Consider the following 16,248-nt stretch of genomic DNA (forward strand, 5'->3'; position numbering starts at 1 on the left):
TTGATATCCTAACCAAATGCTGTGATTAAGGTGGCCGATTAATTTTTTTTGTTTTGAACTTCAATCAGTACAATGCATTTCTCTTCCCACATTTCTTAGCTATCTCTCGTACTATAAACAGAACAGTAAAGAGTGATTTTTTTTTTCTTTTTTTTAACTGCAAGACATACAGAAGAAAGAATAAAAAGAAAACTGTGAAATAACGTGAGAGGGTGAATAATAATCAACAATTTTCTAAAAAATAAAAAATAGAAAAGGTGGAAAGTGGGGTTTGTTACAGTTAAAAAGGGTCCCACATGACACCACTCTTACTAATGCGACCTTCTCTACCGCCTTAATTATAGCTTTCTTTTTTTTCCCATTTATTCTCTTTTATATCAACTCTTTCCATTTTCCTTCTCCACCTCTCTTCTCCGGCGACCCTCGCCGGAATCTCACCAGAAAATCCCGCCGGAAAACTATATTTCCCATTTTGCAAATTCACTTTCCTCACCATTGTTGTTCCAAGTATCACAAAGCTCAAAACACACTTTTAAATAGCTTCTTCTCTTCTTCATATGTGTTGATATTCATTCACTACAGCAATGCGATTGAAAACCTGTGAATATTAGACCCATTTGAGTGAATTTCAATTCAAATTCATAACTTTGCTTCTGGGTATTATTCAATCTTCACTATCCAAGCTCATGGTTGCAACTTGCATGATCTTGAATGTAATTTAGTATTTGTAGTATTACTTGTTATTGTTATGTGAAAGTCACAATGCTAATAATCTTTTAGTGCTATGGATTCTTAAAATTCAATGAGTTTTTATGGTTTCAACTTTCATGGTGTCGCGTGAGTTAATTCAGAGCATTTCCATGTTTGGTGGAGTGTGGGGGTTTAATGATTTCTCTCTTTGGTATCTGATTTTAATTACTGTTGCGAGGTCAATGGTTTTTCTTTTAATTAGCATTTATTTCTTAGTTGAAAGATCCAAATTTCAGGGCTCAACATTGGTTTTGGCCTTGATTCATGGCATTTATTAACCATCACTAAATTTAAGATATTTTTTTAAAATTTTGTTTCTCATTCTTGTAATTGTAGTATTTTTTAAGCCTTGGATTGAAGACTGAGGAGCTAACCTAACGCCACTGATTAGGGTGTAAACTGTGTAAGCGGAAAGTGAAGGGGAAATATAAAAAGGCAATGATGTTGAGGTGGGCAAAGATGTCTGATGGAAAAGGTGATCACTGTGACAGTGAGGAGATGGAGATGGGGTTCAATGTTTTGGGTGGTGGTGATGAAATTGTCAAGTCCAAGAGGTTGATTGTGAGACCTGGGATCAAGGTGTGGATGGCCCGTGCCATCACTACAGTGATACTTTGGACTTGTGTGGTTCAGCTGATGGCAATTGGGGAGTTGAGGGGACCAAGGTTGTTGAAGGGCATGCCTTATTGTTTCAGCCACCAAGATGCATCTCAACCTATGTCAAACGCTTATGTTCCTGCAAGAGTTGTGCTCCCACCAAAAAGTAAGTGCTTCGTTTGTCATATGATTGTTGAAGTTTCAGTAGCTATCTTTTCAGCATTAAGTATTAAGGTTTTAAATTGTGGCTGCAGTCACAATCTCAGTTTTGTTGTGTTTTTTGGTATTGTGGGAAATTGCGATATATATGGCCAATGCAACCATAATTATGGTCGCAGACACCCTAGAAACCTTGATGTTGCGGTCAAAATTGCAACCGTGAATTGTTTTTTAAAACCTTGTTAAGGATTTCTTAAAAAGTGGAAATTCCATGCTAGATGGTCTGTGTTTTTTGACAAAGGATGGTGAGCATTGTATATATATTTGCTATAGATTTTTTTACTACTTATGACTGTGGGCTGAATTTGACTATTCTTTTCATCAGGGATTCATAAGAATAATGGTTATCTTGTAGTTTCATGCAATGGAGGACTCAACCAAATGCGAGCAGCAGTGAGTGCCAGTGCTTTGTTAAATTCACTGTAGGCATTAACACTCAATGTCTGATTCTGTCTTTCTCAAAAAGTTTGTTTTATCTTGTACAGATATGTGACATGGTTGCTATTGCAAGACATTTAAATGTTACTCTCATAGTTCCAGAGCTGGATAAAACTTCTTTCTGGGCTGATCCAAGGTTTGCACATTTACTATTGCTACATCATGATTTCAGTTCAGGAGGTGTTTCATTGTATGATTATCATCCTGATTTCTTAATTGAAATGTTGTCCTTATTCCTGTTCCCTTGATGTGGCAGTGAGTTCCAAGACATATTTGATGTAGATAATTTCATTGGATCCTTAAGAGATGAAGTTAGAATATTAAAGCAACTACCACCTAGGCCCAAGAGAAGAGTTGAACGAGGATTATTCTACTCATTGCCTCCAGTTAGCTGGTCCAATATTTCTTACTATGAAAAGCAGGTCTTTACTTGGATAACATGGTTCCTTTAATTAATTTTTTTGGTTAATTGAATACAACTAATTTTCCTATTTGCTTATCACAGATCCTGCCTCTGTTACTGAAACACAAGGTTGTGCACCTGAATAGAACAGATGCTCGACTTGCGAATAATGGGCTGCCTCTGGAGATTCAAAAGCTGCGATGCCGAGTGAATTTTAATGCTCTGAGGTTTACTTCCCAGATAGAGCAACTTGGTAGGAGGATAATCAGAATTTTGAGGGAAAAGGGACCCTTCCTTGTACTTCATCTTAGATATGAGATGGACATGTTGGCCTTCTCTGGCTGTACTCATGGATGTGACGGCAGGGAGGTGGAGGAACTCACAAGAATGAGGTATGTAAAATGCTGAACCTACCTAATGTATCTGTGTCACAGTGTCAATTTTGTTTCTCAAGTTACCCTTTTGAGTGTAATATTGGAAAATTGTATTTTTCAGGTATGCTTATCCCTGGTGGAAGGAAAAAGTCATTAATTCTGAGCTTAAGAGACAAGATGGCTTATGCCCTTTGACACCTGAGGAAACTACACTAATATTGACAGCTCTAGGCATAGATCAAAATATCCAAATTTATATTGCTGCTGGAGAAATATATGGCGGACAGAGAAGGATGGCAAGTTTGCAAGCAGCTTTTCCTAATTTGGTCAGTAGAAAGTAGCAAAATCATATATCTATATGTATATATGCGAATTTGTAATTTGTAAACTGTATTTGTTTAACTGCAACAGGTGAGGAAGGAAACTCTGTTGGAACCTTCGGATTTGATGTATTTTCAAAACCACTCATCACAAATGGCTGCACTGGATTACCTTGTGTCTCTAGAGAGTGATATATTCATTCCAACATATGATGGCAACATGGCTAAAGTTGTGGAAGGCCATCGAAGGTATTAATTACTATAATGCCAGATGTTTTTCCATGTGTCATCGTGATTCCTCATCCTTTGATTTATGGCTAGATGTGTTGATCTCATTTGGACTCTTTAGTGAATAATGAAATCTATGATAGCTTTTTTTTCACCATTAGGCAACTGCTATCACTATCAGATAATGAAGGGAAACTCTTGATTTATTTAATTTTAATTTTGTCCATGCAACACTGTCTCAGTCACTGAATGCACTTACAAACCAAGCTCCTCTATATCTTTCTAATGTTTGTTGTTGATGCCGAAACTATCATGTTTAGATTGCATGATATCATCCTTTTTCTTTTCACTTTTTCTAATATCATGCTTTCTGCTCTTCAGATTTTTAGGCTTCAAAAGGACTATATTGCTTGATAGAAAGCATTTGGTGCACCTCATAGACCTATACACCAAAGGGTCATTAAGCTGGGATGAGTTTTCCATTATGGTGAAGAAATCTCATGCCAATAGGATGGGAAACCCCAAGAGAAGAGTTATCATCCCAGGCAGACCCAAAGAAGAAGACTATTTTTATGCGAATCCTCAAGAGTGTTTGCAATTTCAAGATGACCCATTCAGCAACACATGATCTTAATTATCTCATCTAACACGTGCCTCCTTGATACAGTTTCCTCCATCAGAAGGCAATGCCAATTGGTATTTACTTCAGGGGGAGGGCCCTCATTCTGTACATGAATTAGGTTCTCAATGAAAGCAAGAAATTGTGTGGCTATTCCTCACTAGAATCATTAAGATAAATTGGATAAATTTCATGTGTTGAGGAACAGGTTCTTGTGTAAAGCAACAGCAAAGTGGAGTTATATCTTCCATAGTGTAAAGAAGAGCAAAAGATATATTATTACTAATAACTCTTGTCTTTTTCTAATTTCAAAGATGGTTCTTCACATAATACTCAAAGTTGAGCCTTGAAATAATACAAGATGTAAAAGAACAACCCTTAAGTCTCTTCGAACCTTCTTGTCCATTAAGATATTGTATTTGCTTTATGCTGCATACGATAATTGTCTGTGATTATGTTTGTGGACCAAAATAAGATTAAGTGGGAAGACTCTAAAATGGGGTGGTAAGACTGAAAAATAGTTCGTTGAAGGTTATTGGTGGGCCAAGATTCATCATTAGCATTATAATATTTTTTGGTATTGTTTTAGGAATAACACCTACTTTTTTGTGGTTTAGGCAGGACTAGAACAACCAACTTCTAGCAATTCTTAATGGAGACTCATGGTGGAGAGGTGTCCTCTATTCTATATGGCTCTTGAGTGAAAAAATTCACTTGAAAGAAAAAAAGTTAGTGATCTCAGTTGATGAAAAAATTCATTGTAAACACATTAGGTATGAAAGCATAACAAATCTTGAATGTGTTGAATTATTAACCGTCAATCTTCTCGTTAACAACTGAAATTTGTTATTTTATTTGACCTGGTGCTTAGTTTGGCTCGGTGCTTAATGCCAAGTTTGGTTCGATACTTTGTTTAATTTGGTGCTCGGTGTCAAGTTTGGTCCAATGCTTATTTAAATTAAGAAATTCAAATTCTTTTCATATAAGTATTTGAATTTTCATAGATGGTTCCTTGCTATACAAAGGTGGGGAAAAAACCATTGTATATAGTCTTACACTTGTATATGCAAATGCCTTTTTTAATCCATGACTAATCGATCATCAGAGTACAACTTTACTGCTACGCTATGACTCGCCCTCGTTATGTTACTTAACAACAAGAAAAATTCAAATCGTATACTATTTTTTCATTTTCTTTTTAAGTGTTGGGGTGTAGATTAACCTTTGCATCCGCGTGTCCATCTCCTTATATTTTATTCTGCGGCTGAAATTTTATATCATCATTATCATCAGTCTGAAGTGGGCTTTTACCCAATTATTATAATCACCCCCTATAGATTTCTTAATGTTTATATTTTAATTTAAGCCTCATTGGCTTCTGTTTTTATTAAATTAACGATTACATTTGGAGGATAGAGTTTGTTTAATCCAATAACGATTTCACATTACGGTTACTTGGAAAGTACATCATCAAGACGTCACCATCCTTAAATTTTTGGTTAAATTAGTTTTTTAATCTCTTAATTTATTTTTTAGATTTAATTTAGTCTCTAACTTTTTTTAGTTCAATTTGATCCTCTAATTTTTAAAATCAATTTAATTTGATTTTTTAGTTTTTTTTATTCAATTTGTTCCTTTAATTTTTAAAAATAATTCATTTTTTTAAAATATATATTTTGTGGTGGTTTAAAATTACTTAATGGAGGTTTTAAATCATCATAAAATATAATTTCTTATAATTTAGATTAAAGGATCAAACTAAATTGATTTAAAAAATTAAAGGATCAAATTAAACCTCTCCAAAAAAAATTAAAAGACCAAATTAAAAAAAAAATAAAGAACCAAATTGAATGTGTATATTTAGGCAATTAATTTTAAACCATTACAAATTAGAAGACTGAAAAACTAACCTAACCTAAATTCAATGTATATTTAGGCAATTGATTTTTACACTTCCCTAATTACTTCTAGTGACCATTCCAAAAGCAATATGAAAAGTGCAGCATTTATTTCAAAAGCGCAATAAAAAAACACCCTATATTTATATTGCATGCCTCTTGTTTTATTTAGCATAAGTTTTTTTTACCATGATATTACAATTAAGTAAAAAAGCGGTGATTAATCTCCGTTAGGTATTGTGAACGCATGAATATATAAGGTAAATATTCCTCTCCTAACATGATTCATTCGATAACCAAAGACCAAATTAGAATTCAAATTTTGAATTACTTAGTTAAAAAATACAAATTGCTATTACTTGTATTAATGATTGTTGATTTAGTTACGATAATTTAATTACTCTCATGTAGTACTCATGTGGTCCTCAAAGCATATATAACATGGTACAGCACACTGCTCGGGCAGAGTAATTTGCAATTGTCTCTATGGAGCAGGTCCAACACACCCAGACAGCAAGATGCCATTTAACATAAAGGAAGCAGCTGAGTCCAAAAGGATCACCATCACTATTTATAAGTTAATGTTTAGTTGATGAATCCAAGTCTCAGCTGAATTTATTTTTGTCAGAATGTTCGTTTTTATGATATTTAACAAAAAAAAAAAGGATTTATCACGGCTATATAAATTTATTTTGACTTGACCAAGAATAAAAGAATAAAATCCACATTTTATAAAATACAATTAACAAAATCATCGTTTTTTAAATGCACAGACTAAATCTAATTGTGATAAAATTTTAAACGGCATAAAACATATTTTATCCTATAATTGCCATGATTTTCCGTCAGTTTCATTTTATTCTTATCAATTGATTTTATTACTACGTATACTCAAGTGAGAGAAAATGGTGTTGGGCCTATTAGCTGGGCTCAGCCGTACACATCAGAAAGCTAAAAAAAATAAGGGAATTGCTTTGCACACCAGTCAAATTGTTGGTACACCCAATACAAGATGGACAATTCCAATATTACTCTTCCGTAAAGCTAACATGGATTGCGAACATGTAAGTCTAATACGATTTTTTTTTTATATTTAAACAAAATATGTTTTACGAATTAATTTAAAATTAATGGTCCATGCAAAAATTAAACCTATGACTTTTACATTATTAACACAACCCTCTAACCAACTAAGCTAATAGGTCAATTATGTTATAAAATAATTAATGTCATTATATATAACACTAAAATTTCTAATGTATATTTAATGCACATATAGATTTATATAATAAATTTTGTGACAATTAATTTTGATCTAATAATTAATTTGTTTACTTATATAAATTGTAAATAAAAATCATAGGTTTAATAAAAATTTATACATGTAAAAAAATACATTATTAACATAAATCTACTAATGTATTTTTTGGCCTTATTACAATTAATTTTGATCTAATAATGTATTTTTTTACATATATAAATTTTAAATAAAAATTATAGGTTTCATAAAAATTTATATATGTAAACAAACTAATTATTAGATCAATTAGTTTATAACATGTATTGGTCTATTAGCTCAGTTAGTTAGAGCGTTCTGTTAATAGCACGAAAGTCACATGTTCAACTTTTGCATGGGTCATTAATTTTAAATTAATTCGTAAAATATATATATTTTTTAAAAATCTTATGTGTCACTTACGGATTGACAATCCGTATTAGCTTTACAGAAGAGTAATATTGGAATTGTCCATCTTATGTTGGGTGTACCAGTAATTTGACCGGTGCCTAAATTAATTCCCAAAAAATAAGAGAGAAGTACCATAAAAGTAACTTATTGTATTTAATTAAAATGATAATAAAATAATACAATAATAGTGTGTAAAGTACTCAATTTACAAAGCTTATTTCTACCAAGCTAATACTCTTAACAACAATTTTGTATAGAAAATTTCAACCATATATAGTGGGTCAATGATCTTTTAAAAATGAAATGATTATAACTTTTTAACATTATCATAAAATCTTATGTTCACACATTATTGGATGAGTTTGACAACATTCACTCTTATGTAAGGCAGCAAAAGTAGGTTGTACGCTCTGTGCACTAGACTAAAAAATTTTGCTTTTGCAAATTGTAGGATCAAAATATTATTCTGCATTTTGGAATTGAGGACTTGAACTCAAAACTACACTATGTTACACATGATTCTGGACTAGCAAATAGTTTCCTGAATCATTGAGTCCGAGAACCACATTTAAATAAAATAGATTTGCTGCTTCTCTCACTCAAGATTTAATCCAGTACAATAGTTGGATGTAGCAATTGGATATGGACATAACTGTAGAAGACGTGATTCCATTATCAATCGTTAGATTAGATGCACCATCAACTTGTTATGTTTTGCCATCATTCGCTGCCTCAAGTTCTTCTAGATCATCAAATTGATTTCCTTCTTTGTTGTTTACTTCCCCATTGACTTCTTGATTTCCACTTTTTTTTCTAGGGAACATTCCAGAAGATAACATGTCCTCATCTAGTTCTTCTTCATGTTCCTTCTCTTTCCGTTGTGAAATTGAACCAGTGTCAATCCAAGCAGACACTGATGATCAAGATCAATAGCAGCAAAAACTGGGGAAGTTGAAGGACTTCAAGAATTCTTTGATGTCTCAAAGGATTTATGTCTCAAACAATATTGGCTTAACTAGAAATTCTTGATGCATCTACGATTCCATCAAGTAATGTTTTTCTCAGATTTCTCTGAACTGATTTTAGCCATTTACTATTTGCTTTATAAATGCGGTCATGAATCTCTTTAGTAAGTTTGGTTGCTTCCTTTCTGCATCAACAGAAATAGAATTGCAAACTATTCAGAATTGCAAATCATCACCAATTTGCAAATATCATTACTTAAACTTGCTTGTCATCTTCCTATAAGCTCTTGTTAACTAATTTCAATAAGTTTCACAGTTAAGCTTATGAACAAGTTCTTACTTGAATTTGATAAGAGTTTATTAAATAAGAAGTTAATTAAATTGTTTACCCAAATGCGCTCGATCTTGAGAGACTTTAAAAATTTCTGGCATTTGATTTTTAACATGAGAACTAAGATGGTGACACAGTAAATGTTTCTATTATACATCATGATCTAGACTAATTAAATAAACACTCTGTATGAACGTTCTGCAAGAGATCTTATAATCAACGTGAGAAGTTTCTTTTCTTGACATAGGTCTTATTTGAATTTAAAAATAAACATCAGCATACATTTGAACAACAACAACAATGAACATACAAAGTTTGGAAAGTCTATCCAATGCATTTGAACAACAACAATCAAAAACATCAACATACATTTGAACAACAACAATCGAAACAAACTTTGGAAAGTCTATCCAATGCATTGACACATTTAACTTGGCAGAAGTATAACTAAAGCATGTATCATTCTCTTACCTCCTCCCCTCTGGCACTAAATTAAAGGACAAGTTAGCCATTTAGTCTTGCCTAAGGTGGGTTTGCTGAAAGCTTCCTCTTGACAGTCCCAAGCTTCATAATAAATGTTTTTGTTGAATGAGTTCAGTATGTGCATCCTTGGGAAGAATTTAAAGACATAGCACATATATGAAAATCTAAGAAGGTTTCATTGATTCAGAACTTAGAAGTCATCTATTAGAGGGATTGAATCATCATGTACCTAGAAGAACAAAACTTAGATTGAATCACATAAGAGGAAGTTCAGATTAAAACATGATATGGATCAACAGTTGGCACGGTCTTTACCTGCAAATGTGACACCCTCTACCCCAACATGCATATAAATGAGAAAAACATATAAAAAAACAGAATCCAATTAAATCAATTTTATTCAATAAAATCGTAAGTAAATCCACGTGGGTAAAATGTCCCCTTTGCTTCACTATTACCAAATGAAACTTCTCAAAAATATTTCCGGCTCAAAACAAGGTTGTTCAAATTTACAAAAGAACTCAAGTTAAGAGACAAAATAAAATAAACTAAAATAACATGTTTGGAATATCATGCAATTAAAGTAGAAACTCATGTCCCAATGTCACATCCTATAAGAGTATTGTGTTCTGGTGTCCTCTAGCACGAGGTTCCTTAACACAATCCACTTAGTCATTTGCTCCCACGAACACAAAATTCAAGATCATCTCAGGATCCAAACACAAACAACACACAGGGAGTGAGTCATCAAATTCCTCAACAAATATAGAAAAACGAAAGCATACAACTATAATATAAATATAACAATAGCATAATTAGAACAACAATATAGGTATACCAAGGCTTAACTTTGGCATAGTTCGCATCATTTCAACACTCAACATGTAACATCCCTTGTCCTAGAATTTAATCACAAATCACATTTCATGCCTTCACGATTAATCACATATTCAAGACAACACATCTCAAATACAATATTGCATCTTACACTTACACAATTCATTACACACCATCACATAATAAGTCACAATGATCATTACACGGACATTATGCAACAGATACATTAAGACTCAATCATATATGCAATGTGGTACCATGTCAATAAAAAACAACACCAGGACGCCTAGGAGTACATAACAAAACACGCTACACAATGGGTATGTCAAGTCACTCTCACTAAGTGAAATCATAAGGTGACCAATCATGGTCACTCTGTTTTACGAGAATGCTCCAATCATATCAGATCAACATAGGCTTAAAGGAGCACTCAAACTGAATGTATTTACTCTTAAGGCCTAGACTAAGAAGAATTCGTTAATAGGCCTCACCATCCTGATTCAGGTCCAATCCTTAAAACAACTTTTGCACGCAAACACTACTCATAAATTATACAATACCCACAACCTCACACTTGTTTTCAAACACGTTTAATAGACTGCGTTACAATTTAACACCTCAGGTTCCTAACGTGGAACCTTGCACTTTCCTTTTAACACCTTGTGCATAAACACTTTTCTTAAGGTAAATACCAGTCAGTTTATTTTATAATTCACAATACAAGTAATATCACATCAAGTATTAACCAAACACTTATTTACAACCATATTTCGTGTTCAATATTTAACATCTCACAACATCACAATCTCCCATCACATGTTCATGTGTATCTCACAAATTAACACATGCTCAACTTGCCCTAAAACAATATTTGCACTTAGACATTGCTTATGAATTATATAATACCCACGACCTCATACTTGTTTTCAAACACGTTTAACACATTGCGTTACAATTTAACACCTTAGATTCCTAACGTGGAACCCTACACTTTCCGTTTAACACCTCGCGTATAAACACTTTTCTCATGGTAAACACCAGTCGAGTTATTGTATAATTCACAATTCACAACACAAGTAATATCACCTCAAGTATTAACCAAACACTTATTCACAACCATATTACATGTCCACGATTTAACACCTCACAACCTTATAATCCACCATCACATGTTCACGTGTATCTCACAAATTAATGCATGCTCAACTTGCCACTTATACTCAATCTCAATCACAATTTCAAAATCCTAATTTTGGGTTGAAGATTCTAATAAGAGGTTTTATTTGGAGTCTGAGTTCCTGTTTTGAAGCATTGAACCAATTTAGTCTCAACGATGGGAGTTAGAAAGCCAATAATAAACACAATAGAAAATTGTATTAGACTTTAGTGTAATGAGCCAGGTTGCATAGAAAGTGGGAAATGAGCCAGGTTGCATTAACGGAAAAATAGACACACCCTTAAGTGTTCAATCTCTATTTTAGTTTTTAAAACATTAGAAAATTGCACACACACACACATACACGAGCATCTCATGAATCATATACACATCACACACACTACTAAAAAAATAGTTTTTAATGATGTACCTTCTAAGATGGTTCTCAAAAACCATCTTAGAATATCAAGCGATGGTAATTTTAAAAATAACAGAAGATGTACAACGACGATTTTACAAAAATTGTCTTAGAAAATGGGTGTTCAAAGACGATTTTTTTAAAATTGTCTTAAAAATCAAATATTCAAAGACACGTCTTTGAAATTAGTCTCCTCAAACCTAATGTTCAACATTTTCCTTATAAACCTTGTATTCCTTAACCTGATGTGGGACTTCTTCTCCCATTGAACCCACCTCCCGCCCGCCCCTTCCGCACGTGTCTAAAATAGTCGGAAGCGCCAGAAGCTGGATAGGCGCACTTCTCCAGCAAGAGAGTTTGTGTTGAAGCATCGATCCACTTCCACCCGTTGTTGGACAAGTGGCCTCAGATATCTTAAGAAGGGGGGGTTGAATTAAGATATCAAAGACTATTCTACAATTAAAATTTTAACTCTCTTTGTGAATTATTAATGCACCCTTAATATTAATTACTAAAAACACAATTCAAAATAAAACTTCTTTAATGCAAAAGATAAATGACAATAAATAAAAGAAGTTTAAGGGAAGAGAGAATGCAAACTCAGTTTTATACTGGTTCGGCCACACCCTTGTGCCTATGTCCAGTCCCCAAGCAACCCGCTTGAGAGTTCCACTATCTTGTAAAATCCCTTTTACAATGTCTGAACCACACAAGGACAACCCTTCCTTTGTGTTTAGATAACCTTACAACAAGAGACCCTCGGTCCCTTAACCAGTTCTCTTAAATTAGAAAAGGTAGAAGAAGAATTCTCTCTTTTAAGAGAAAGATAAGACAATGAAAATCGCCCAATGATTCCTTATTGAATTTTCAAGTGTTTTGGCCAAGGAATATTTTTGAGGATAAGACAATTTTGTTTCTGAGAGGATAAGACTTTTTGTACAGAAAAACTCTAAAGAATTTTCGTATCCCAAGTCACTTATATATAGGCCCTTTGATGGCCATTCAAAAACATTTGAAAAGATGTGATGATGCGGGCCAATGCACATTAGAATATAATCCTCCTCAGAGGCTTGAGCAAGATTAGACAAATGGGGTAGCAAAATCTGAACAATTATGTAGTGCATGATGCGGCAATCAAAGGTTAATGACCTAGCAAGCAATATGTCGATCATATCAGCCTGGTCATTACAGACCATACGACGAGCATCATGACTCGAAAAATCAAACTTCTAGTCATCAACAAGGATGACCTCAAAAGGAACACCTTGACTGGGTAATTTAGTCAATGTAAATAATAGAGATTGATCAATCACAACAGGAATGTTATGCTCCTCAGAGTAAATTATACCATCCTGAATTCTTAAATTATTGTAGAAGACTCTAACTAATTCAGGATAATGAGGCAATTTCAAATACATAAAATCAATTAATCCAGAGTTTTGAAACACTTGATAACAGTCAAATGTTTCATTATCAAAGAAATCAAGGTCTAGGTACTTAGGGTCTAAAATGACTCTATTGCAGAATTGGGAGTAGTACCTTTGACGTTGATCATCTAAAGAAAATAAGGTAGATGATCAAGGAGATGAAAGGGAACAAGAAATTGTTGTTGTGGGTGCTCCAGAAGGTCCGTGGCGGCGATGGCCAGCAGCGGCGGTGGTGTAGGAAGATCCCTTTCGCTTCTTCGATGATTATGCTATTTGATGAATTTTTGGTCAATTTCAATTGGTAGATTCAAAAGAGGAGTGAAAATGATGAAGATTGGGCTTTGTGGGACGTGATTTGGTTAAGAAATGAGGGAGATATGAAGATTTGAAGAATTGGAGGAAATGGGCGCCGTCACTCATGATTTTCGTGAGCTGCAGCTTCTGAAACACGATATTTATAGAAGAGGACATTCTGTAATTAATTATAAGGCTTGGTAATCAATTACAGGGGTATACAGTCTTCGGGTAATCGATTATAGGCTTCTCTAATCGATTACAAACTGCCTATTCTTGTGTAATCGATTACATGTAATGGTAATCGATTACCAGAACACTAAACTAGGTTTTTCGCTTAAAAATTACCTATGTCTATGTCTAAAAATCATCTAATTATATCAATCAACCATAATTACCAGCATTCAATTCAAACAAACAAAATCATACACACAAAAACACAATCAAATAATCACAATCAAACACATTCAATCAATCATCAAACACAAACAATTCTAATTAATTTAACAATTAACTATACCCAATAAAGATAATGAAGAACAATTATAAATAACAACTACAATATTAATATCACACATGAAATTAGACTCAAAGGCAATCCTATTTATCATAAGGAGGATAAAAACTTTATTAGAGTTACCTATTGTCTAGATCATTGGCATCTAAAAGACCTAATTCTCTCCTAATGGCAAAGAATGTTTCCTTAGGGACATGTTTTGTAAAGATATCAGCAAGCTGATTCTTTGTATCAACAAATTCTAAAACACAATCTCCCTTTTTGAACATGGTCTCTTAAAAAATGATGTCTGCTTTCTATGTGTTTAGTTCTTAAGTGTTGAACAGGATTCTTGGATAGATTTATAGCACTCGTATTATCATATCTTATAGGAATATGATCAAGTAATATTCTTATAGGAATATGATCAAGTAATATTCCATAATCTAAAATTTGTTGCTTCATCCAAAGAATTTGAGCACAACAACTGCCAGCATAAATATATTTCACTTTCGCAATAAACAAAGCAACACTATTTTGTTTCTTACTATACCAAGAAACTAGAACAGAACCAATGAAATGAAAAGTTCCACTGGTGCTCTTTCTATCAGTTTTAGAACCGACAAAGTCAGAATCATAATATCCTATTAAATTGCATGTGGAATTTTTAGGATACCATAATCCTATATTCATAGTGCCTAACAGATATCTTATAATTCTCTTAATGGCACTAAGATGTGATTTTTTGGGATTTGATTGAAACCTAGCACACATGCACACACTAAACATAATATCTAGTCTGCTAGCAGATAAATAAGGAAGGAATCCGATCATACCTCGATATTGCTTAACATCTATTGACTGACCGGTTTCATCTTTATCCAAATAGCAAGCAGTACTCATTGGTGTAGCCATGTGCTTAGCATTTTCCATCCCAAATTTGTGAACTAATTCTTTGTAGTATTTTGATTGATTGAAAAAAATTCCATTCTTGGTTTGCTTGATTTGTAACCCAAGAAAGAAATTAAGTTCTCCCATCATTGACATTTCAAACTCACTTTGCATGTCATGAGAGAATTCCTTGCATAAAGATCCATTAGTGGATCCAAAGATAATATCATCAACATAGATTTGGACTAATAAAATATTGTTGAATTTCCTCTTAATGAAAAGAGTGGTATCCACTTTACCTCTAGAGAAATCTTTTTCTAAGAGGAACTTACTCAAACGCTCATACCAAGCCCTTGGGGCTTGTTTTAAGCCATATAAAGCCTTTTTTAATTTAAAAACATGGTTAGGCTTGTCTAAGTTTTCAAATCCAAAGGGTTGAGCTATATATACTTCCTCTTGAATAAAGTCATTTAAGAATGCACTCTTAACATCCATTTGATAAAGCTTAAAATCCATTATGGATGCATAGGCCAATAGCATTCTGATGGCTTCTAATCTAGCCACTGGAGCATATGTTTCCTTATAGTCTATCCCCTCTTCCCTATTATATACTTTGGCTACTAACCTAATCTTATTTCTCATAACTATGCCATTTTCATCTAACTTATTTCTAAACACCCATTTTGTTCCAATAATAGGGTAGTTTTCAGGTTTCTTAACTAACTCCCAAACATTATTTCTTTCAAATTGGTTTAGTTCTTCCTGCATAGCTATTATCAAATGTTCATCAGTTATGGCTTCTTTCTGATTTTTAGGTTCAATCATAGAAACAAAATCCATACTATTGCATATATCTTTGAGAGAATGTCTAGTGGTTACCCCTTTTGATATATCACCAATGATATTGTCAAGAGGATGATATCTTGAAGTGCTCTATTCTCTTGGAAGATCATCATTTGTTTTGACTTCATCAACTTGAGAATCTTCATAGTTTCTATCTTTTTTTTCCTTTATGATCTTTTCCATGAATATGCATTTCTTCTAATGATTCTGAAACATCATCTAGTATATCTTTTCTTGGCAAAATAGCATTAGACTCATCAAAATAAACATGAATAGATTCTTCAATAATCATAGTTCTTTTGTTATATATTCTATATGCTTTACTTTGCAATGAATAGCCAAGAAAAATACCTTCATCGGATTTAGCATCAAACTTTCCTAAATTGTCTTTACCATTATTTAGCATAAAACATTTACAACCAAATACATGAAGATGTGAGATGTTAGGTTTTCTACCATTATATAACTCATATGGAGTTTTCTTCAAGATTGGTCTTATTAAAGCCCTATTCATGATATAACATGCAGTATTAACGGCTTCAGCCCAAAAATATTTTGGAAGAAAAGTATCATT

At 33.2% G+C, this 16,248-nt stretch overlaps 1 protein-coding gene across 3 annotated transcripts; it reads left to right on the forward strand.

Moving 5' to 3' along the window:
- Positions 1-355: 355 nt before the first annotated feature.
- Positions 356-4,323, forward strand: LOC114399171 (rhamnogalacturonan I rhamnosyltransferase 1-like). Of its 3 annotated transcripts, none has more exons than XM_028361297.1 (9): positions 356-657; positions 1,087-1,513; positions 1,892-1,959; positions 2,052-2,140; positions 2,261-2,426; positions 2,510-2,799; positions 2,903-3,107; positions 3,193-3,350; positions 3,711-4,323. In XM_028361297.1, exons 2-9 carry the CDS (start codon positions 1,189-1,191, stop codon positions 3,955-3,957), a joined length of 1,548 nt encoding a protein of 515 aa, XP_028217098.1. In that variant the 5' UTR covers positions 356-657; positions 1,087-1,188; the 3' UTR covers positions 3,958-4,323. The 3 variants fall into 3 exon arrangements, with proteins under 3 accessions (XP_028217098.1, XP_028217100.1, XP_028217099.1); XM_028361299.1 differs by having other exon boundaries at positions 1,142-1,513; XM_028361298.1 differs by lacking the exon at positions 356-657 and having other exon boundaries at positions 677-1,513.
- The last annotated feature ends 11,925 nt before the right edge of the window (positions 4,324-16,248 follow it).

This window comes from Glycine soja, chromosome 19 (genome assembly GCF_004193775.1).
Source record: "Glycine soja cultivar W05 chromosome 19, ASM419377v2, whole genome shotgun sequence".
In the NCBI taxonomy this organism is placed as follows: Eukaryota; Viridiplantae; Streptophyta; class Magnoliopsida; order Fabales; family Fabaceae; genus Glycine; species Glycine soja.

What these genes read in the sequence shown, in the direction of transcription:
- LOC114399171 (XM_028361297.1), top strand. Translation starts at nt 1,189, where the DNA reads ATGATGTTGAGGTGGGCAAAGATGTCTGATGGAAAAGGTGATCACTGT. An exon ending in TCTTTCTGGGCTGATCCAAG is followed by an intron (nt 2,141 to 2,260) that starts GTTTGCACATTT and finishes TTGATGTGGCAG; the next exon opens with TGAGTTCCAAGACATATTTG. An exon ending in AAGCAGCTTTTCCTAATTTG is followed by an intron (nt 3,108 to 3,192) that starts GTCAGTAGAAAG and finishes TAACTGCAACAG; the next exon opens with GTGAGGAAGGAAACTCTGTT.